Genomic DNA, 24,108 nt, shown 5'->3' with positions numbered 1-24,108 from the left:
TACTTTCATGTTTTATATGTTTGTCTTTGCTGTTGCTCAACATTTTCTTTTCAATTACAAGGTTATTTTCTTAAAATGTCATGGTATAGAGGCATAGATACTAAAGGTTAAATTTTTTTGTGGTTATTATTCTGTTTATAAAAACTGTCAAATGTACATTGTTAGATTGTTCATATGTTGCCTTAATTCTCCCTTTTCCTTTTCTGAATTAATTATAGCTTAGAAAATCTCCAAGGGTAATGTATTTAGAAACTATACTGTAGAGTAATATTATTTATCATATTTTAAGATTATAAAAGAAAATTGCTCTCTGGTATCAATTCAAGCTTATATAAAATATATTCTGAATCAGTATAACTTAAATATTTTGGTCAGATAGTTCATATTTTGCTGACTAAAGTCAACATTGTGTTATTATGACGTGATACTTAATCAACCAAAATTAATCAGTTTTTGTGTTTCTTGCCATGTTAAGAAATTGATGCTCAAAGTAAATAAAAATATCTCTATACTTTGGAGAATAAGATAGGGCAAAATATTTTTATGTTCTTATTTTCCTGAAGAAAAAAAAAGTCTTCATATTAGGAATGGCATTGATAGTGTTTCCCTTCCTGAGTGAAATAGGTAGTGATTTATTTTCAGATTCATTATGCTGAATGCAGGGAAAAAATACTATATGTGGAATTCTAGTAATATATAATGTTTTAAATTTTTAAATTATTTCTGTTTAAATTAAATCTGGATAGTGTTCAATCCTAGAGTTAATGGAGATCTTTCTAGAATCTCATCTCATGAGATTAAGTTTCTGTAAGGGAAAATTTTTGAAAAGAAAATTCTAATCCCAAACCTTGGAAAGCAGCTAGCACATGCCTTGACAGTATGTACATTTATTTAACAGAGATGTCCTCAGAATTTTCTTGTTGTAGCATTGCTGTTTTACGATCACGTAGTGTCCTAATTATACTTGTGTAATTAATCACATTTTGATTATACATGGTAAGTTAGGGAGATTTTCTCATAGAGAAATCTTTGGTGCTATGAAAACCAGAGGGAATCTCCATGGAAGAGTTAGAAATAGGTAAGACCCTTGAGGGATATGTTGAATTATAGCAAATATGCTAGGTAGAAGGAAATAAGGGGTCAAAGAAGAGAAACCAGGTACGTTTAGAGACCTGAGCAGGCTTCTTTCTGTGTCAGAGGATTTGTTTCAGGGGCATAATGAGAGAGAGGTAGGGAAAAGTAATTGAGGTCAGACTATGGAAGCTTTGAATTTCTGGTTAAAGATTTGTGCTTCATTGCCCTGGTGAATTGGCGGTGGGGGGGGGTCCTGAGTATTTTTGATCAGGTTTGTACTATATTTGGAGGATTAAACACAGTGCCAAGGACATAATAGATACTTAAAGAGCACAAATTCTGGTACCTGACTGCCTGGATTCAAGTCTCAGCTTTTCCACTCACTAGCCAACTGTCTTTGACCAACATAAGGTACTTAACTGCCTCAATTTCCTTTCTGTAATGTAGGAATACTACTACTTACCTCTTAGGGTTGTTCTGAGAATTATATAAATTAATGCATGCAAAACATTTAGAATTTGACTGGCATATAGTAAGTATTCAGAAATATTTACTGAGTACTTATTTGTATTTGCTGTCATAATTTTTATAATTGATGAGTATTTTTGAAGTAATTACTTAATCTGGCTGTACTGTTTTGATTAAATTGAGGAAAGGATTCCACCTCTAGTCCTTGCTTATGCAAGATTAAATGAGTATCACTGACAAACTAAGAAATTGTAATTTTTTCCTGTGCCACATAAAAACACATCCCACCTAATCCTACCTACCCAAGGAGGAGTTTGTGTCAGTTTAAAATTCCCAGATAATTTTCAGTTTGTAGTTTTATGCCCTACTTAATATTAGCTATTATTTTCACAGCATTTTATAGTTTAAAGAGTACTTTCACATATTTTACCTTCTTTAATTTTCATTGCAGCTCATGGCACTTCTTAGCACTGTTAATCACGTTTTGCAGTGGAGAAAAACGAAGCTCAGGGTTGCCCAAGTTCACACGGCTAGTTTGAGCTCTTAACTCCACTACATTGTGATTCTTCTTGGCCTTTTTATTGAAATAGTTACATCAGAACAATATAGAGAGTAAGAAAACATATTCTATACCCACCACTTCTGTTCTACAACTTGCTTTTTTAACTCTACCTTATATATATTAGACTCATCACTTGGATGTTCATAATCTCATTCATAGTCCGTTGCATAGATGTTCCAGATTGTTTGTCTTTCCTCCTACTAATGGACATTTGCATTTTTTATTTTTCTCTATCATATATAGTGTTAAAATGAATATTCTTCAGCACTCTCCTTATACACATATAGTAGTTTCTCTAGAGCAGTGCCTTATAAAAGAACTTTCTTCAGTGGTGGAAATGTTCTATATCTGCCCTGCCCAGTACAGTAGCCACTGGACAGATGTGGCTGTTCAGCCACTGTGACTACTGTGACTAAGGAACTAAATTTTTTAAATTGTATTGAATTTTAATTAACCTAAATTTCAGTAGACACATGCAGCTAGGGCTGTTGTACTGGACAGCATGGCTCTAGGTTATATAGACAGGAGTGAAATCATGTCATAGGTTATGCACAGCTTCAGTGCTGCTGGACATCACCAAATTGTTTTCCAAACTGATTGTATCTGATTAACATTCCCAGTGGCTGAGTGTGAGAGTTGCCATTGCTCTACATTCTTGCAAACACTTGGCATTAATACTGTTATACTAGACACTACAGACAAGATTGTCTTAGGACTGGTTGTAAGTGGAAGACCCTTAGGGAAGAATATTTGCTGTCTACAACTGGAGGCAATGCTGTGATGTCCTAATATGATTGGATACACAGATGTGTCTCCTCTAATGTATGGTGATAGAAGGGCGTTACCTACCATACAACAGGGAAAATATACCAGATTTTTAAATTAAATATGAGACTGTGTACTTGTTGCTGACTAGAAGGTTCTTGATTGGTACCTTTTGTTAAACCACCTTTATTCTGATTATTTTGCATCTTGAGATACTCATATTTTAACATCATGTATTAAGAGATTTCCTGAACTATTGCTGCATTTTTAAAAAACTACTAATTTTCCTTTACAAATAAACAGAGTTGCTTTATGATCATTGTATGTAAATTGGAGAATCTTGAGTTCTGGTCCCTATTTTTCTTTGACCAATTTTGTAACATTTGTTGGTCTGAAGCAACTCAATACATTATAAACTATATGAAATAAAAAGGAGTTTCTTTGTTATATACCAAATTTAAAGGTTCCTCATCTACCTTCACCCCCAAAATTCTTTCTACTCTAGTCTATTGTCTTGGAAATATTATCTTTATTAAGTTTAATTTGACATCTCAATTATTTACCCAACTATATCACACATATACATTTTAATAAAGTATAATCTTATATTTTATTTTGAAAACTAGTTCTTATATTAAGTATAGAAAAGAGATAAGAGAGAGGACTGAATTTGTAGTCAGAAGGTGTGGTTTCCAGTTTAGACTCTGATGTCCAGTCTCCTTACCTAAATTATCAGCCTCTATAAAATGGAGTCTACCTGTCACACCCTGTGGTTGGTGATTTACCTGAGATGATATTGAAAAGTATCTGCAAACCATTTAACTGTATATAAATTTTAGAGTGGTATTATTAATATTATTACTATCATGTGTATATTTGTGTATTTTGCATTATAAACCACTTTATAGTTAGGTAAGAGGATGAGAATAATGTGGAGTAATAAGAATGTAATTAAAGAGAAAAAAGTTTAAATGATAGAATTAGAAGCATACTAATAAAAATGAATTTGGTAAGGGATAAAGAGAGATATCTTTGTCAATATTTTTCTTAAAGATTTCCCAAGCAATTTAGAATTAGGAAATTTGCACTTATTCCAACTAATTCAGCTACAGTTTGCTTTACATAAATACTTGTATAGGGTTATAGGATTTTTTCTTATTATAGAAGGTATTTAGAAAATTTAAAGAACGTGTCTTTCCTATTTAATAATACATATGAACATTTCTCTTTCTGTGTAAACAGTCTTTCAAAACCTCATTTTTAATTACTCACCAGTGTGTTTAAATACCATTATTATTGCTGATAATCTTTAGCTGAGATTTTGAATAAAGAGGAGCCAATTCTGAATCCTGATTTAATGATGGTTTTTGAAAGGAAGTCTTCTCTGTAAACATAATTTTAGGAGTAGGAGATGATGGGTAATAATTGATTAGTAGAGAAAGAGGGAATGTTACACATGAGAATTTCATAGAAATTTTCAAGTAGGATTTTCAAATTGGATTTGGAAATAAATAGGGAACCTGTTAACTACCAAAACCAATTGTTTTAGTAATGAAATGAAAAAATGGAATAAAGATATGAAGAAAATATCTGAATGAGAAAGAGTGCTAACACAGTTGGATAAAGTCTGGGTGGTTCATGATTTATTATAATAGGAGTTGACTTGCAGCCATAGAAGATTTTATAGAATAATCCTAAATCAGGAGTGTTGCCAAAGATGTGTTGCAGAAACATTAGAAGCAAGTAGGAGGTCTGACTATCTTTTAGTAAGCACACATTATAAATTTTATCTATTTTATTACCATCTTTAGAAACCTAAAGAAATGAAATCTAAAGAAACCTGAAGAATGCAGGGGTTTTACTAAATTTACAGTTAGCCTTTCAAAGTCACCTGTGTGGGAATTGCAGTAAACTTCACTGCTAAGTAAGACCATTCTGGGCTCTAATACATTAAAAAAGTTAACTTTTATGCCACGTCCTTGCACGTTTTAGAAGTCCATGAAGGTTTTACATAAATGCACCTGTAATATATTATTATAACATTCTGGAAAAAACTCTCTGATCTCATGTTATCAGTGAATGATTATGTATTATTATTTGAGTTGAAGCTATGCAAATAAAATACACTCATTCTAAAAATTTAATGTTTGAATATTAATGAAAAAATAGTATTAAAAATTGCACTATTTTATTAGTATAAGAAAGAAGAGATTGCCTAATCTTGTGAAATTTTATAATATGTGTGGTGTATGTTAGGCTATTTAAAAATTAAAAGGCTAGAATGACATTTGACAATGCTTTTGATATTATTTTCTTTCCCATAAGCCAGCCTAACTTTTCTAAGCTTTCTTTTGTTGTCCTTTTTTTCTGAAATGTTCTCAAGCCTTTCACATCTTGTACTTACAGAATTTGCTCTTTGAACCTATGTGTGGAATTTTGCATTTGTTCCCGTTAAATTTCATCTTATTAGTTTGACTCTGTTCCAGTATTTTGTGATATTTTAGAATCCTGGTTCTCTCATTCACTATATTAGCTGTACTTCCCAACTTTGTCATCAGAAAATTTGATAAGTCAAAGTTATATGAATTCATTAAAATTAATGAATCATAAAAAAATTATTTAATTGAGCCAAATCCTCTGGCTTGTTACTAGAGACCTGACTCCATATAGATATTATTATTTGGATTGGGTATTAAACCAGCTCTAAATCCATTTTACTATGTTTTCATCAAGGCCATATTTCTTTATTATATTAAAAAAAAACTTAGTTTCACATCTTCATAATATCAAGTTCCATAATATTGATGCTGATTTCTCATTTATCATGTTACCATGATACAACCAGAAAAGAAATAGGTTTGGTTTGGCTTGATTTTTTGGCCCTGTTGAGTCTTTGTTGCTGCACGCGGTCTTTCTCTCATTGCGGTGAGCAGGGGCTACTCTTCTTTGCAGTGCGTGGGCTTCTTATTGCAGTGACTTTTCTTGTTGCGGAGCACGGGCTCTAGGCGCACAGGCTTCAGTAGTTGTGGCACGTGGGCTCAGTAGTTGTGGCTTGCAGGCTCTAGAGCGCAGGCTCAGTAGTTGTGGTGCACAGGCTTAGTTGCTCTGTGGCATGTGGGACCTTCCTGGACCAGGGCTCGAACTCATGTACCCTGCATTGGCAGGCGGATCCTTAACGACTGTGCCACCAGGGAAGCCCCCATTCTTACTTAATTCATATAACTCCTAATATATACCACTTTCTATTCTTTCTATTTCTTTCTATTTCTATTTTGATAAAGGGTTTCATCAAAACCCTTCTGATGATGAAAAATCAATTTTGTTGAAGATCAATATCATAATTAAATATTTTACAAAATTGAAGTACCATTTCCATTTCTCTATATTCTAGTACGTCTCTTTCTCAGTAATTTCTCTGAGATCACACAGTGGTTTCTTTGATCACACCAAAAAATTTTTCAATGCAGTGCATGTTCAGTTAGTGCATTTCTTTAGCACATGTTTCTAATGGGATGAGAATTGTTTGGTATAGTTTGATATACTTTTAACATCAATCATACATAGTATACCTTGTAACTTTTAAAATCATCTTGTAAATATACCCCATTTATAACATGAGTGAGCAAATGAGGACTTATCAGCACAAATCTGTGACTGAAGAAAAACTTCAAAGCTCATGTTTGCCTGAAGATAGACAGTGAAAGTCTACTTTCTTATTTGCTTAAGCAATGAGAGTATTTTGAGACTTTCTTCAAGTAGAAAGAGCTAAATGTTTTATATTCTAATGAAGTTGCCTATAATTTAGCCATCAAAAGGAAAATAATTGGTAAATACTGCTGTCATGTCATTTTTACTTTATACTCATGTGGATTTGTACACATAAATCATTTAAAATTTGTATAACTGAAAAAGGTGAGTTTTATTACCCATCATAAAACCATTATTAACATGAAATCGCTTGTTTATTTAAAACTTTGTTTTGCTTGAAAATTAATTTGTTTCTGAAATGTATGAAATTCTTAGAAAATGATTTAATAACTGGATTACTCTGTTTTTGCTCCTTTATTTTTATAACCCCCTTCTTTCTTTTGAGAATGTGAAATACATGATTAATTTATCACTTGGACTAGAAATGTAGGGAAACCATTCTCTTGCCTAATACTCTGTTTCAATTCAAGGAATTATTATAGGGCTCATTTGCTTAAATTGAAGTCTCTGCATCCTCAGTGTACTTTTGGATTTTATAATACAGAGTAATTGAGACCAATGGATTCAGTCTGAAATCAGGCCATCCGGCTTCTTTCTCATCTACTGTAGTAATAAAAACAACCAGGTGTCATTTATAACATACTAAACATGTTAAAATTATGCATTTACTCCCAGAGGAAGCCTATGTAGCTATATACCATTATCTTCTTACAGAGGAATCTGATATTCACTGAGTTAGTCGACTTCTCCAAGGATATATATATAGCTTGTAAGTGGTAGAACCAGAGTTTGAATATAATTGTGACATTAAAATTCATGCTTTTAATGCAGTGTTATTATACTGCATTTTCCTCGACCATGTACCCTAATGGTAGCCAACTGTCTTGTAGATGTGTGCCAGTCATCATAGAATGGACTGGGCCAGAAAATGTAAGGGAATGCTAAGAAACCTATCTCCTTCATTGGAGGTATAATTGAGAAGTACATATACTGGCATTTGTGAATCAGTTGTGCTGCTGAATGCATATAAAGCATAAAATAAAACTGAAGATAGAACCCTGGACATCACTAATAATTGAAGGGGCAAACAGAAGAATCTTGTAAAGGAGATTAAAGAAAGGCAGTTGAGGGAGCGTGGAGCCATGAAAGCTCATGAAGGAAAATTTCAAGAATAAGCAAGACGGCAAGAATAGCTTTATATATACTAGTTATCTACTTTGTGGCAGCTGTTACTTTGCATGCATTAACTCATTTGACTCCCCTCAGTGACTTTATTTTTCAGATGAATAAAATGAAGCACTGAAACTTTAATTTGCCCAAAGACACCCAGTGGTAGGTGGCACAGCTAGAATTATGGATCCAGACAGGCTAATTGTACAGTCTGTGCTTTTCACCAGCATGCTGTACTGCCATTTTGAATTGTCAAATGCCCAGAAAGTTTAGGTGAGTTAATGACTGAAAGTCGTCCATTGGATCTGGTAATTAGAAAATCATTTGAGGATGTTTTCCAGTAAAATTTCAAAGGCAGGATAAGGATGACACCTAATAGCTCTTGGTTAGAGGAGAAAATAAATTGTGAGGAAATAGAAATACTGAGAGGAAAATAAGGGAATATGGCAGGGTGGTAGCTAGAGGGGTATACAGGGCCTTAGGGAGAGAGTTTCTCTCTTTTACAAGGAGAATTACTTGAACATATTTTAGTTCAAGTAATTGAACTTGAATGGTAAAGTTGTGGGAGAGAAAAAGAAAAAAATGAGAGTAAAATCCCCAAGGGAAGTGAAGGGAATAAAGAAGAATAGTTGTTATTTATTCAACTTTCATATATTAAAAGCCTACCACGTTCCAAGTAATGTGTCTAAGTACAGGCTGGTGAGAAAACAGACACTGACCTAGCCTTCAAGAGTGAAGTGAATTAACAGAGATATCTTGGCCTTGAAGAGAAGAGATGCTTCTTCTAAACAATTCAGTGAAAGAGGCAGGACAAGTATGAATTTATCTGTTTTGTAAGTGAAATAGCCTCAGATTTACTGGTTCTTGTCCATGCTCCCTTCAGTTCAGATAGCAGAGATAGGATGTTCCAAGTCAGAGGGATGTGATGCTCTAAGTATCAGAATGTGGTTTTTAGAATCAATAAGGATGCTAGTTTAGGTTGTTTAAAAAAAACAAAACAAGGGACCGGGCATATTCCTCGGTCCTAGTCCAGACCTGCTGAATCAGAATTTCTGTAGGTTTAAGAACTTAACATTTGTAACAAGCTCCGGGTGATTCTTCTGCACTCTGAAGATGAGAACCCCTGCCTTAAGTCATTGGTCATGGAAATTGGCAGTTGGTCTCAGCCTGATGGTCAACCATTTACATCCCCTGCCCTATACACTCTCAAGACTACTGTCACTTATGGAGACTTAGTGACAAAGATGTAGACATTTAATTTAATCAAGACATGTAAACTTTACTTCTTTTTACATTCCCATTTTCTGGCTTGTTTAACATTTTGTAGATCTCAATTGAGCTGTAAGTAATGAATTTTACTTCTTTACAGTGAGTTCCAAAGATATGCCTATTCAGCAATGGGCGGTAAATGATTCAACATGAGCTGTTTCTTATGTAAACATACAAAAGGCCTGACCCAGACTAAATCAATTTAAAAAGGAAAACATTAAAGCTATGTTTCCTGTTATATACTTAAAGTCTTCTTTGGTTCCTTATGATTATACCATTGACCAACTATTTCAGACTTTAGTTTATCCTCCTACACCACCTGCTGAAATGGTTCAAATGGTATGGGAGATGAGTTTCGGAAGGGCAAAGCAATTACAATTATAACTCCTATATTTTAGCTAATAAAGCAGCTTTTTGTGTTAAGGGTAAGGGAGTTATGGGCATCTTGACTCACTCCCTTTCCTGATTTGAATTGCTAAAAGATTTTAAAAACTGCAATAAGGAGGGAGAGCAACGTTCATAGAGCCTTTAGAAGGATGTGAAGTTGAGACAAGAAAATTTGATTCCTATTTATGATGTCAAGCATTTCTATTAGAAATTTAGTTAGGAAATAATATGAAGCCTTTCTTATTAAGATATTTTACTTGTATTTTCTTAAAGCAGATATTGTTAATATTAGGCATTCTGGTCCTCAGTGAGGCCATAAAGTTGTTTTCCTATGATTAGCCCCCTGGTAAAGTATCATTCTATTAGAATTCTTTAATAATTTTGCAACTATTTCTTGTACTATGAAAATGTAGTGCACTAAATCAAAACTCTCTTGAATAAAATATACTTTAATTTTTGGCTTTGCAGTCAGATTGTTTTTCAATTTTAGGCTATTTTTAGTTATAAAATTCTCACTTAGGGAAAATAGCATTTTAAAAGTTATACAATGATTTCCAGTGTTTGAAAAAAATTAAATTATTTCAAATCTTATGTCTGTAACTGTTTATATTTTTATACCTTAAAAAAATATCTAGTGTACCATGAGATGCAAAATGTACCTTTCACGAAATATCTTGTTCTAATACTGCTTAATAAAAGTTAATGTATGTTATTTGAATGAAAATATTTTGAATATCTTTTCTTAATTTAGTACTGAAAAACAAAGCACTCTGAGTATTCTATATTATAATAACTGGAATTGTTTTTAAGTATGCATAAAACAAAATGGGTATATCTTATAGTTTAAAGAATAAAGATTAGTGAATATTTCAAGTTGAGGAATAGTACATTGTAACAATTGATGAATCTACATTGATACATCCTAATCCCCCAAAGTCCATAGTTTACATTAGGATTTACTCGTTGTTGGACATTATATGGGTTTGGACAGATTTATGATAAGACATGTATCTATCATTATAGTATCATATAGAATATTTTCACTGCCCTGAAAGTCCTCTGAGCATTGCCTATTCATTCCTGCCCCTGACTAACCTGTCTCAGCCATTGATCTTTTATTGTCTCCATAGTTTTACTTTTTCCAAAATGACATATAGTTGAAATTATACAGTATGTAGCCTTTTCAGATTAGCTTCTTTCACTTAGTAATTTGTCTTTAAAGTTCCTTATGTTTTTTTCTTGGCTTGATAGCTCATTTCCTTTTTCTGCTGAATAATAGGATGTGCCACAGTTTATTTATCCATCCATCTACTAAAGGACATCTTGGTTGATTCCAATTTTGACAATTATGAATAAAGCTGCTATAAACATTCAGGTGCAGGTGTTTGTGTGGACATGTTTTCACCTCCTTTGGGTAAATACCAAGGAGTGCAGTTGTTGGATCATATGATGAGAGTACGTTTAGTTTTGTAAAAAACCGCCAAACTGTCTTCCAAAGTGGCTATACCATTTTGCATGCCTACCAGCAGTGTATGAGAGTTCCTGTTGTCCCACATCCTTACTAGCATTTGGCATTGTTAGTCTTCTGGATTTTGGCCATTCTAATAGGTGTGCAATGGTATCTTTTTGTTTTAATTTGCTTTTCCCTGTTGACATATGATGTGGAGCATCTTTTGTATATCTTCTTGATCCTGCTCATATTTTAAAAACCTTTTTTCTTCGTTTTAAACAATTATTTTATATTTCATGTGTACTAATCCAGTTTGTGAAGTCTTTGAGGGTCTGTTTCTTCTGCGCATTGTATCTGTTAGTCTCTCATTTCACTTGGAACCAAATCTGCAGAAATTCTTTGAGTTCAGATTGAGTTCATCTCAAGAGAATTTCCTTTTACCTGTTATCTGGTAGCACTGTCTACCTGGCACAAGCCTTTCCAAATTAAAATTTTTTCATGCCACGTTGGAAACTCAACCTCCCAAGTGCTGTCTTACGATGGCAAAGTCTTAGAGGTATTTTTTTTTATCCCTTTTTACCCTTTGCTAAGTCTAAGGTCAAAATGGGTAAGTTGGTAAGTTACCTTGTCTCTTTCAGCATGGGCATTAGGAGGGCTTTTTTCCATTTTTTAAGCTTTTTAAAGTTTGAAATACTTGTAGATTCACATGAAGTTGCAAATACATCTCCTGTGTGCCCTTTACCCAGTTCCCTTCAGTGTAACCTTTCACCAGCTTTATCGGGGTATAATTGACAAGTAAAATTGTAAGATATTCAAAGTGTACAACTTTATGATTTGATATATGTATACCTTGTGAAAGGATTCCCCCATTGAGTTAACACATCTGTCACCTTTTGTGTGTGTGTGAGAACATGTAAATTCTACTCTCTTAGCAAATTCTTAGTAAATTTCAATTATATGATACAATGTTATCAACTATATTCACCATGATGTTATACATTATATCCTCAGACCTTATTCATTTTATAACAGAGAGTTTGTGCCTTTTAGCCAACCTCTTCCTATTTCCCCAACTGCATAGCCCACGGCAACCACTTTTCTATTCTCTGCTTCTATGAATTTGACATTTTTTTAAATTCCACATATAAGTGATATTATGCAATATTTGTCTTTCTCTGGCTTATTTCACTCAGTGTAATATAAATAAGCACTCCGGGTTTATCTATGTTGTCGTAAATGACAGGATTTTCCTTTTTTAAGGCTGAATGATATTTCATCGTATATACAGTTGACCCTTGAACACTGCAACACGGGTCCACTCATACACTTTTTTTTTTTCAATAGTAAATACTGTGAATGTAGAACCACTGAACTGTGGAGGAGGAACTGTGGATATGGAGGGCTGACCATAACTTATACATGGATTCATAACTGCTTGGAGGGTTGGTGCCCCTAAGCCCCAAATTGTTCAAGGGTCAACTGCAGATGCCATATTTTCTTGATCCATTTATTCATTGATGGACACTTAGGTTGTTTCCATACAAGGTATGGAAAAGGCTTTTGTGAACAATGCTGCCATGAACATGGAATACAGATCTCTCTTTGCGATTAATGATTTCATTTCTTTTGGATATATACCCAGAAGTGGGATTGCTGGGTCATATGCTGGTTCTATTTTTAATTCCTTGAGGAACCTCCATACTGTTTTACATAGTGGCTGTATGAGTTTACACTCCCACCAGCAGTGTACAAGGGTTCCCTTTTTTCCATATCCTCCCTGCATTTATTATCCCTTGTCTTATTGCTAATAGATATCCTAACAGGTATGAGGTGATGTCTCATTATGGTTTTGATTTGCATTTTCCTGATGATTAGTGAGCACCTTTTCATGTATCAATACCATTTGGCCAATTACATGTCTTTGGAAAAATGTCTATTCAGATCCTTTGCTGGTTTTCTTAATTGGGTTGTTTTTTGCTATTGAGTTATATGAGTTCCTCTTATATTTTGAGTATAACCCCTTATCAGACATATACTTGAAATATTTTTATTCTAGAGGTTGCCTTTTCATTTTGTTGGCAGTTTCCTTTGCTGAGTAGAAGATTTTTAGTTTGATATAGTCACACTTGTTTATTTTTGCTTTTGTTACCTTTGCTTTTGGTATCAAATCCAAAAAATCATTGCCAAGACCAGTGTCATAGAGCAGATACCCCTGTGTTTTCTTCTAGGTGTTTTATGGTTTCAGATCTTGCATAACTTCTTGCATAACTATAAGACAATATCTAAACCAGGAAATTGACATCGGTACAATCCACAATTGCATTCAGATTTCGCAAGGTTTTTGTTGTTGTTGTTTTGTTTTTTGGCCCATGCCATGTGGCATGCAGGATCTTAGTTCCCTGACCAGGGATCGAACCCGTGCCCCCTGCTGTGGAAGCATGGAGCCCTAACCACTGGACCACCAGGGACTCCCCTCACCAGTTTTATTTTTAATCATTTGTATTTATATGTCTATATGTGTGTCTAGTTTAGTGCAGTTTTACCGCATATGTACATTCATGTAACCACCGTCACAGTCAAGACACAGAACTGTTCTATCACAAGTCTTCCTAGGAGAGCTGTTTTTAATTCACCCTTTGAAGGTTGATGTAGCCCTTCGTGACCCCCGCTTTTTATGCAGTCTCCTATAAATAGATTCATCCATCTCCTTAGGTGGGCCTTGAGCTTTATCTCCTCCTGTGTGATTATCAGAAAATCACTCTCTACAGAATTCAGCAGAAACCCTAAGAGCAAAAGCTGGCTTTGGCAGGTGCTTATTTATTAGTGTTCCTAATTTCACTTTTTTGGGGTGGCTTTGCACCTTCTGTTCTCTACTTCCAGCTCTGAAATGTGTTTAAAAAGATGCTTTAAATTGTCTGCAAGCATTTTACTTGTTTCAATCAGAAGATTCACTCTGACTTTCTAATATGCCATATTTTGGAAACAGGTAACCATGGAAATATTAAAGAGCATTTATCTTTATAGTTTTCATTAAATTTTTTTCATAATTAGAAAAGTTGACTTTGTTTTATCATGGTGCCATGCATCTATGATTAGTTGACAATTAGATATATTATTCATTCAAAACCATATAAGATAATGTACTTCAGGAATGGTCATAAAATTTATAATGGACCTCTTTATGAATAGTTTAATTTTCAGTCATACATTTTATTTGTTTCTATAATAGTTTTAATATTGAAATAATTAAAACAGAGAAGTTAAATAATTTCTCCAAGCTCATGGATCATTGAAAAATCTGAGACCAGAGTTCACATAAGTCTTTTGCTTATCCTGTTTTCTACATCTCAGATTTAAATGGTTTTGCAGTTAACTTTTAAGTTGGATTTATATACCCATATACTGTACATTTCTCTGAACTTTCAAATCAGGTTAAAATGACAAGTATATTTTTCAATTTCAAAAGCGAACAGAAAGAAAAGTATAAAATCTCAAACCCTGGTTCTTAGAAAACTTAAAAGTTTGAAATTAGCATGTTTAGAAGTATTAAGCTATTGCTCAATATACAACCCATTTTTACATGAGAAGAAGAACCCGTGGAAAGTCATGTTTTCCACAGACAGATGACAGGAGGAAAATAGCTTGATTTAAGGCCAAGAGTAAACATGGGGCATTTCAAGCGTAGGTGAAAACTAATGACATTTGGTGTTTCTCTGGTTTTTATCTTATGACTTTGCAGTTTCTGCAAGTGCCAAGAAAAATAGAAAGGCTGATGTTAATGTTGGGCTAGGTTGCTTTGTTTGTCTTTTAATATAGTACTAATTTTATTTCCAAACATACTTTTTCTTCCTTCAAAGGGATTCTTATAAGTATTTTTTCTTTAAAAGTAGGCTTAGGGAATTTATGTAAATTGTAGAAAGCATTGGCTAGTTTAAAATAAGTAAATATAACTTTTATATGGGGAATGATAATCTAGGGAAATAAGCTAGGCCACCCACTGCCAAAGATATTTGCTGTATGTCAGAGTTTATGTGGCCCTGCAGCAGCAGTTTACTGTCTAAAGACTATGTGTTCTTATTGCTGTGGACAGATAGATTCTCCACTTGAGATTTGTAAACATTTGTGTCAGTTCAAATCAGTGAATTGAAACAGCATTTACTGATTGCTTACTAGGAGATGTAGTTTCTGACTTCAAGAAACGTATGCTAGGGGCTTCCCTCGTGGCACAGTGGTTGAGAGTCCGCCTGCCGATGCAGGGGACACGGGTTCGTGCCCCGGTTCGGGAGGATCCCACATGCCGTGGAGCGTCTGGGCCCATGAGCCATGGCCGCTGGGCCTGCGCGTCCGGAGCCTGTGCTCCGCAACGGGAGAGGCCACAGCAGTGAGAGACCTGCGTACCGCAGGGAAAAAAAAAAAAAAGAAATGTATGCTATATTGAGAAAGACCGACAGGTCATTGTGATATTCTTGTACTTATAAGTACAGAAGGACCCTAAGAGCACAGATTTGGGAGGAAGGGAGTTTGAAGAAATGGTGGTCAGGAAAGGCTTCATAGAAAGTGAAGTTCGAGCTGTGCCTTTAGAATTAACAGGTTTACACCAATATTCAAATGAAAGGAGAGCATTTGACCGAAATAGGTGTACTCACAATGTTGCTCCCTCTCACCTGCACCCCCATTCACTCCTTTTTTCTTTGCCTTCATTAAGGCAAAATGAAAGGGTTCATGGCCGATTTTATGGGCCCTATTTTTAAGGCAATTCTTGGGTTCATGTAAAACTTCAATCCACCTTTCCTTGCATGTCCATTCCTAGATTGTAATTTTCTAAGTTAAAAAAAAGAAAACAAAAACCAGGTTCAGCTCTTACCTTAGGAATAATGAGAGTCCATTCATTCAGTTTCTCTGGTTCCCACTATGACTTCTTGACCAATGCCTGTTTGTTTCCCTGTTCTCTTTTTTGTTTGTTTTTTTTTGTCGTTAACACCTTGTGATATTTCCCTACCTGAGCTGCCTGTTCATTCACTTGCAGTCCTCTCCCTGCTCCTCTCTTCACTTGAATTCATTAGCCTTAGCCCTCACCTTCCCTGGCCTAATGCATGCCATCTCCATTCCTGCGCATCTGGCCCAGACATCTGCCATCTTGAGTCTCAGTGGTCATCCACCTTCCATCAGTATTTGACAAGATTCTGGGCCTGACCCACACTGTTTACTTAGACAAGAGGTAGTCTTGATCACATTCATACTGTCTCTCTGTAGTTTTCACACTAGGACTCAGTGCTTCCCTCCCTTCTCCCTCCACTAATTAGCTTTATTAGTATTCAATTGATATAATTAATTGTATTTCTTTTCTAATCACTGCAATTGTATCTATACTAGTAAAACTATTTTTATCCTCTACGTAATTTCACTTTTGTGTTGATTGAAACTTTCATGGGGGACAAATGTTACTTTCCTTTTGATTACTCACTTTAAAGCATCTGTGAACCAACATAACTAAAAAATTACAAACTCAGTCTTATCCGGCTTCCGAATCCTGAATGCTTTTCTTCCCACCCTACCACACTGCCTTGCTATTTTCAGTCTAAAACCTTCATGAAACATTTAACCATTTACTTCTTCTAATCTAGCTTTAAGCTGCTGATAATTTTATTCATTTGCTTAGCCTTGGGTCCAATAAGATCAAAGTTCCAACTCTATATGGACCAGTAATCCTTACTGTGTTTCTACATCAATAAGCAATGTACTCTTGTCAACAATTTAGTCTGTATGATGATGGGTTATATAAAGGACCAAAGGCAAAAGGTAGGGGAGTTAAATAGATTAGAAAGTCTTCGTCACCTTTCCTAACAAGACATCAGAGTGCTGAGGAAGGGAAAGTAGGTGTTTAGCGTTGCAAAGAAGACAGGGTTTTGAGGCAAGACCCTGGATTTAAGTTGCAATTTTGTCCACATAGTAGCTCAGTAACTTTGGCTAAGTCTTTCAACCTCTCTGCATTATTTTCTCTTTAGTAAAAATGGAGATAATAATATGACCTCACAACATCTCAAGGATTTAAATCATAAATGTGAAAGTACTTAGAAAAATAGCAGTGCTGGGAATAATGTAAGAAATCATTATAGGGTAGATACTGTTAAGTGCTAAGTTTTGGGTATGTTTTCAAGTTATTAGTATGTGGTAACTTTCTAATACCTGCCTCATAGATTCGATTAACCCAGTAATCCAAAGGAAATAAAAGGTAATAACATGATGTTAGCGAGCAAAGTAAACATAGAATACTTATTTTATCTATTCACTTTTTTTCGCTGCCTTTACAGGAGAGCCTTGAATTTAGGAATTCTTCGAGACCCTGGATCAGAAATTGAAGACCGACAATACCAAATAGATCTGCAGTCCATCAATATTGGTACTGCGCAGTGGGATCAACTAAAACCAGAGAAGGAAAGTGGCACAGGAGGGGTGCTAACAGAGAATGAAAGAAATTCTCAGAATCCAGCCCTTGAGTGGAATATGGCCAGCAGGTGGGAAATGGTTGAGAAGCTTTCTCCATGTTCTAATATTTCATTGACAGAAGAGCAATTGATGATACAGTCTTTAGCATGCCCAACCTAAGTGTTTTGGTATTCTGCATTTCATGATGATCATTAAATATATTTTGTAATTGTAGCTGATGATTTTGCTTGGAAACCTGCTAGTCCTACCACTGTTAAACTGCAATTATTACAAATTTAAGGTCGTGTCAGAATTTTTTTTTAAAAGCTTGTTATTTGATGAAAGTTTCCATTTCAGGCTAAGGATTCATTCACATTTTCCCTTAAAATCCATTATATTCAAAGTCAGATTTTTTTAAAGTCTTTCCTTATCAGGTTCTTGTGCTTGTTGCCTTTGTAGATCTTCTTTGAAAAAAATGTTTATTCAAGTCTTTGCCCTTTGTTTTAATAATTTTTATTTTTGGCTGCATTGGGTCTTTGTTGCTGTGTGCAGGCTTTCTCTAGTTGTGGCGAGTGGGGGCTACTCTTCGTTGCAGTGCGCAGGCTTCTCATTGCAGTGGCTTCTCTTGTTGCGGAGCACGGGTTCTAGGTGCACGAGCTTCAGTAGTTGTGGCACATGGGCTCAGTAGTTGTGGCTCATGGGCCCTAGAGTGCAGGCTCAGTAGTTGTGGCACACGGGCTTAGTTGCTCCGTGGCATGTGGGGTCTTCCCAGACCAGGGCTCAAACTCACGTCCCCTGCATTGGCAGACAGATTCTTAACCACCACTGTGCCACCAGGGAAGTCCCTTGCCCATTTTTAAATTGAGTTGTCTTTTAGTTGATGATTTGTAGGAGTTCTTTTTTTATTTAACTTTTAAATTTTTAAAATTTTTATTGAAGTAAATCTATTTACAATGTTGTGTTAGTTTCTGGTGTACAGCAAAGTGACTCAGTTATACATATACATATATATTCTTTTTTATATTCTTTTCCATTAGGGTTTATTACAAGATATTGAATATTTCTCTGTGCTATACAGTAGGACCTTGTTGTTTGTTTTATATATAGTAGTTTGTATCTGCTAATCCCAAACTCCTACTTTATCCCTCCGCTTATCCCCTTTCCCCCTTGGGTAACCATAAGTTTGTTTTCTATGTCTGAGTTTATTTCTGTTTTGTAAATAAGTTCATTTGTACAATATTTTAGATTCCATATATAAGTGATATCATATGATATTTGTCTTTCTCTGACTTACCTCACTTAGTATGAAAATCTCTAGGTCCATCCCTGTTGCTACAAATGGCATTATTTCTTTCTTCTTAATGGCTGAGTAATATTCCATTGTATATATGTACCACATCTTCTTTATCCATTCATCTGTCGATGGACATTTAGGTTGCTTCCATGTCCTAGCTCTTGTAAATAGTGCTGCTATGAACATTGGGGTACATGTATCTTTCTGAATTAGAGTTTTGTCTGGATATATGCCAAGGAGTGGGATTGGTGGATCATATGGCAACTCTTTTTTTAGTTTTTTAAGGAAGCTCCATACTGTTTTCCATAGAGGCTGCACCAATTTACATTTCCACCAACAGTGTAGGAGGGTTCCCTTTTCTCCACACCCACTCCAGTATTTATTATGTGTAGAAGTCTTTTTGGTGCGGGGAGGGAGTGCCAATTATTTTATTCTGTTCAGACAGAAGAAATTTACAAGAATTTATACAGTTTAGAAATATAGAGATTCCAGTTACACTGTTATTCCTATTACAAAAAATGGCTAGTAAGGTAACCAATCAGAATTTCAGTTTCCTTTTGAAAATTGTAATCACAGAACATGGCAATAATTTGTAAAGTCTTAGAGTCTCTGAGACTCTTTATTCAAGTCATATTTTCAAGTACAGATTTGCTTACATAGATAACAAGTTAGCAATAGATGTAAATATTCATACAAGTTTCCCTATGACACGAGAAAATAAAAATATTATGAAAGGTCTCAATATTTTATCAAATCAGATTCTCTGAACTAAATTTAGGATGCAAAACATCATTTCTCCTTAAACAGATGCATGAAAGAAGAGATATCTTCTTTACCTCTTTTTTGTGTAGACTTTTTAATGATGTCCATTGTGACTGGTGTGAAGTGATACCTCATTGTAGTTTTGATTTGCATTTCTCTAATAATTAACGATCTTGAGCATCTTTTCATGTGCCTATTAGCCATCCGTATGTCTTCTTTGGAGAAATGTCTATTTAGGTCTTATGCCCATTTTTCGATTGGGTTGTTTGTTTGTTTTTGTTATTGAGTTGTATGAGCTGTTTGTATATTTTGGAAATTAAGCCCTTGTCAGTTACATCATTTACAAACATTTTCTTCCAGTCTGTAGGTTGTCTTTTCATTTTGTTTATGCTTTCCTTTGCTGTGCAAAAGCTTATAAGTTTGATTAGGTCCCATTTGTTTATTTTTGCCTTGGGAGACTGACCTAAGAAAACATTGGTATGATTTATGTCAGAGAATGTTTTGCCTATGTTCTCTTCTAAGACTTTTATGTCTTATATTTAAGTCTTTAAACCATTTTGAGTTTATTTTTGTGTAGGGTGTGAGGGAGTGTTCTACTTCATTGATTTACATGCAGCTGTCCAGCTTTCCCAACACCACTTGCTAAAGAGACTTCTCCTCCTTTGTCGAAGATTAATTGACCATAGGTATGTGGGTTTATTTCTGGGCTCTCTATTCCACTCCCCTGATCCATATGCCTGTTTCTTGTGCCAATACCACACTGTTTTGATCACTGTAGCTTTGTAGTAATGTCTGAAGTTTGGGAGGGTTTTGCCTCTAGGTTTGTTCTTTTTCCTCAATATTGCTTTGGCAATTCTGGGACTTTTATGGTTCCATATAAATTTTTGAAATATTTGTTCTAGTTCTGTGAAAAATGTTATGAGTAATTTGAAAGGGATCACATTAAATCTGTAGTTTGCTTTGGGTAGAATGGCCATTTTAACTATTAATTCTTTCAGTCCCAGAGCATGGGCTATCTTTCTATTTATCTGAATCATCTTCAGTTTCCTTTATCATTGTTTTATAGTTCTCAGCATATAAGTCTTTCACCTCCTTGATGAGGTTTATTCCTAGATTTTTTTTTGATGCAATTTTAAAAGATTGTTTTCTACTTTCCCTTTCTGATATTTCATTGTTAGTGTAAAGAAATGAAACCGATTTCTGTATGTTAATCTTGTATCCTTCTACCTTGCTGAATTTGTTTATCCGTACTAGCAGTTTTTGTGTAGAGTCTTTAGGGTTTTCTATATATAATATCATGTCATCTGCATATAATGACAGTTTTACCTCTTCCCTTCCAATTTGGATACCTTTTATTTCTTTTCCTGTCTGATTGCTGTGGCTAGGGCTTCCAATACTGTGTTGAATAGAAGTGGTGAGAGTGGGCATCCTTGTTTTGTTCCAGATTTTTAGCAGGAAGGCTTTCAGCTTTTCACCCATTGAGCATGTAGCTTGTCATAAATTAGCTTTTATTATGTTGAGATATGTTCCCTCTATACCTTCTTTGGTAAGAGGTTTTATCATGAGTGGATGTTGAATTTTGTCAAATGCTTTTTGTGTATCTATTAAGATGATCATGTGGTTTTTGTCTTTTCTTTTGTTGATGTGTGGTGTATTTGCTTATGTTGATTGATTTGCATATGTTGAACCATCCTTGTGACCCTGCGGTGAATCCAACTCGATCATGGTGTGTGATCTTTTTTATGTGTTGTTACATTTGGTTTGCTAATATTTTGTTGAGAATTTTTGCATCTATATTCATCAAAGATATTGATTTGTAATTTTCTTTTTTGATAGTGTCTTTGTCTGGTTTTGGTATCAGGGTGATGGTGGCTTCATAGGATGACTTTGGGAGTGTTCCCTCCTCCTTAGTCTTTTGGAAGAATTTGAGAAGGATTGATATAAGTTCTTTGTATGTTTGGTAGAATTCCCCAGTGAAGCCATCTGGTCCTGGACTTTTGTTTGGAAGGATTTTTCTTTTTTAACTGCAGATTCTATTTCACTTCTACTCATCAGTCTGTTCAAATTATCTATTTCTTCTTGATTCAGTTTTGGTGGGCTGTATGTATCTAGAAACCTGTGCATTTCTTCTAGCTTGTCCATTTGGTTGGCATATAATTGTTCATAGTATTCTCTTAGGGTTTTTTTTTTTTTTTGTATTTCTGTGGTATAAGTTGTTATCTCTCCTCCTTCATTTCTTATTTTGTTTATTTGTGTCCCCTCTTCTTGGTGAGCCTGTCCAGAGGTCTTTTAATTTTGTTTACCCTTTCAAAGAACCAGCTCTTGGGACTTCCCTGGTGGTCCAGTGGCTAAGACTCCACACTTCCAAGGCAGGGGGCCCAAGTTCAATCCCTGGTCAGGGAACTAAATCCCACATGCTGCAACTAAAGATCCTGCATGCTACAACTAAAGATCCCACATGCCACACCTAAAGATCCCACATGCCACAACCAAAAGATCCCATATGCCACGACTGACATCCCGCACATGGCAGCATAGATCCCACGTGCTGCAACTAAGACCTGGTCCAATGAAATAAATAAATAAATATTTTTTAAAAAGGAAGAAAAACCAGCTCTTGTTTTTATTGATTTTTTTTCTATTTTTTTTAATCTCTAATTTATTTGTTTCCTCTGTGTTATTTATTATTTCCTTCCTTTTGCTGAGTTTAGGTTTTGTTTGTTCTTTTTCTAATTCTTTTAGGTGGTAGGTTAGGTTGTATATTTGAGATTTTCTTGATTTTGAGGAAGATCTGTGTGAAGTTCCCTCTTAGAAATGCTTTTGCTGCATCCCATAGATTTTGTATGGTTGTGTTTTTTTTTTTTTTTTTTTGGTGGTACGCGGGCCTCTCACTGTTGTGGCCTCTCCCATTGCGGAGCACAGGCTCCGGACGTGCAGGCTCAGTGGCCACAGCTCACAGGCCCAGCCACTCCGCGGCATGTGGGATCTTCCCAGACCGGGGCACGAACCCGTGTCCCCTGCATCGGCAGGCAGACTCTCAACCACTGCGCCACCAGGGAAGCCTATGGTTGTGTTTTCATTGTCATTTGTCTCAAGGTATTTATTTCCCCTTTGGTTTCATCATTGATCATTGGTTTTTTTTAGTAGCATGTTGTTTAGTCTCCATGTAATCATTTTTTTTGTTTCTCTTTCTGTGGTTGATTTCTAGTTTCATGCCATTGTGGACAGGAAAGATGCTTGAAATAATTTCTGTCCTCTTAAATTTGTTGTCTTGTTTTGTGTCCTACTATGTGGTCTGTCCTCGAGAATGTTCCATGTGCACTTGAAAAGAATGTGTATTCTGGTTTTTTTGGATGTAATGTCCTGAAAATATCAATTAAGTCTATCTGTTCCATTGTGCCATTTAGGATCTCTATTGCTGTATTGATTCTTCTGACTGGAAGATCTGTTCATTGATGTCATTAGGGTGTTAAACTCTCCTACTATTATTGTATCCTGTCAGTTTCTTTCTTTATGTCTATTAGTATTTGTTTTATGTATCTAGGTGCTCCTATATTGGGTGCATGTATGTTAATGAGTATAATACCTTCTTCTTGTATTATATGCTGTCCTTCTTTATCTTTCTCTATGGCCTTTGTTTTAAAGTCTATTTTGTCTGATATGAGTATTACTACCCTCACTTTGTCATTTCCATTTGCATGAAATATCTTTTTCCATCCTGTCACTTTCAGTCTATGTGTTTCCTTTGCCCTAAACTGGGTCTCTTGTAGGCAGCATATTGTAGGCTCTTGTTTCATTACCCAATCTGGTACTCTGTGTCTTTTGATTGGAGCATTTAGTCCATTGACATTTAAGGTAAATATTGGTAGGTATGTATTTATTGCCATTTTAAACCTTGTTTTCCAGTTGATTTTGTATTTCTTCTTTGTTCCCTTCTTTTTCTTTTTGTTTTTCCTTTTCTGGTTTGATGGTTTTCTTTTGTACTACGCTTGTGTTCTCTTCTTTTTGGTTTTTGTGAATCTATTGTATGTTTTTGATTTGTGGTTACCAGTTTTTCAGTTATGTTAAACCATTACTATAACTGCTTGCTTTAGCCTGACAGTCATATAGGCTCAAACACATTCTGAAAAAAAAAGTCTACGTTTTCTTACTCCCTTCTCCCACATTTTATGATTTTGGTATTCTCTTTTACAAATTTTCATGTTTATCCTTTTGATGTTCATTGTAGTTATCACCTTCACAGAAAATTTTTCTTTTTTAATCTATGTACTGGCTTATTTAAGTGATTTACTTTCCAACTGTGATTTTCTCTTTCCTATAGATTCTTGTTTGTTTTGTATTTAGAGAAGACCTTTCAATATTTCTTTTAAGATAGCTTTAGTATTGCTGTACTCTTTTAGTTCTTGCTTGTCTGAGAAATTCTTTCTCTCTGCTATTCTAAATGATAATCTTGCTGGGTAGAGTATCCTCGGTTGTTGGTTTTTTCCTTTGAGGACTTTGAATATATCTTGCTAGTCCCTTCCGGTCTGCAACATTTCTGTAGGAAATCAGCTGATAGTATTATGGGGGTTCCCTTGTAACTAACTCTTCGTTTTTCTCTTGTTGCCTTAACAATCCTCTCTATAACTTTTGCCATTTTAGTTATGATATGTCGTTGTGTAGGTCTGTTTAGATTCCTCTTGTTTGGGACCCTCTGTGCTTCCTTTACTTGAATACGTTTACTTCCCCAGGTTTGGGAATTTTTCACCCATAGTATCTTCAAATACACGTTTG

General features: G+C 35.0%; 1 protein-coding gene across 14 annotated transcripts in view; it reads left to right on the top strand.

The window, feature by feature from the left end:
• Window positions 1-24,108, top strand: part of VPS13B (vacuolar protein sorting 13 homolog B) — a 795,150-nt gene that overhangs the window by 455,226 nt on the left and 315,816 nt on the right. For 13 of the 14 annotated variants that reach the window (XM_089898526.1, XM_089898529.1, XM_089898532.1 and 10 more), the window contains one exon: window positions 17,165-17,368. The exons of the other annotated variant lie outside the window; for it this stretch is intronic. In XM_089898526.1, the coding sequence (XP_089754652.1) occupies window positions 17,165-17,368 (204 nt within the window). The remainder of the gene's footprint in view (window positions 1-17,164; window positions 17,369-24,108) is intronic. 14 annotated transcript variants of the gene reach the window in all.

Source organism: Delphinapterus leucas, chromosome 17 (assembly GCF_059928025.1).
Source record: "Delphinapterus leucas isolate spDelLeu-1000000601 "Yukka" chromosome 17, BTC_Dleu_Yukka2, whole genome shotgun sequence".
NCBI lineage: Eukaryota > Metazoa > Chordata > Mammalia > Artiodactyla > Monodontidae > Delphinapterus > Delphinapterus leucas.
Note: the sequence above shows the minus strand (reverse complement) of the source record. Positions and strands in the feature narration are given on the sequence as shown.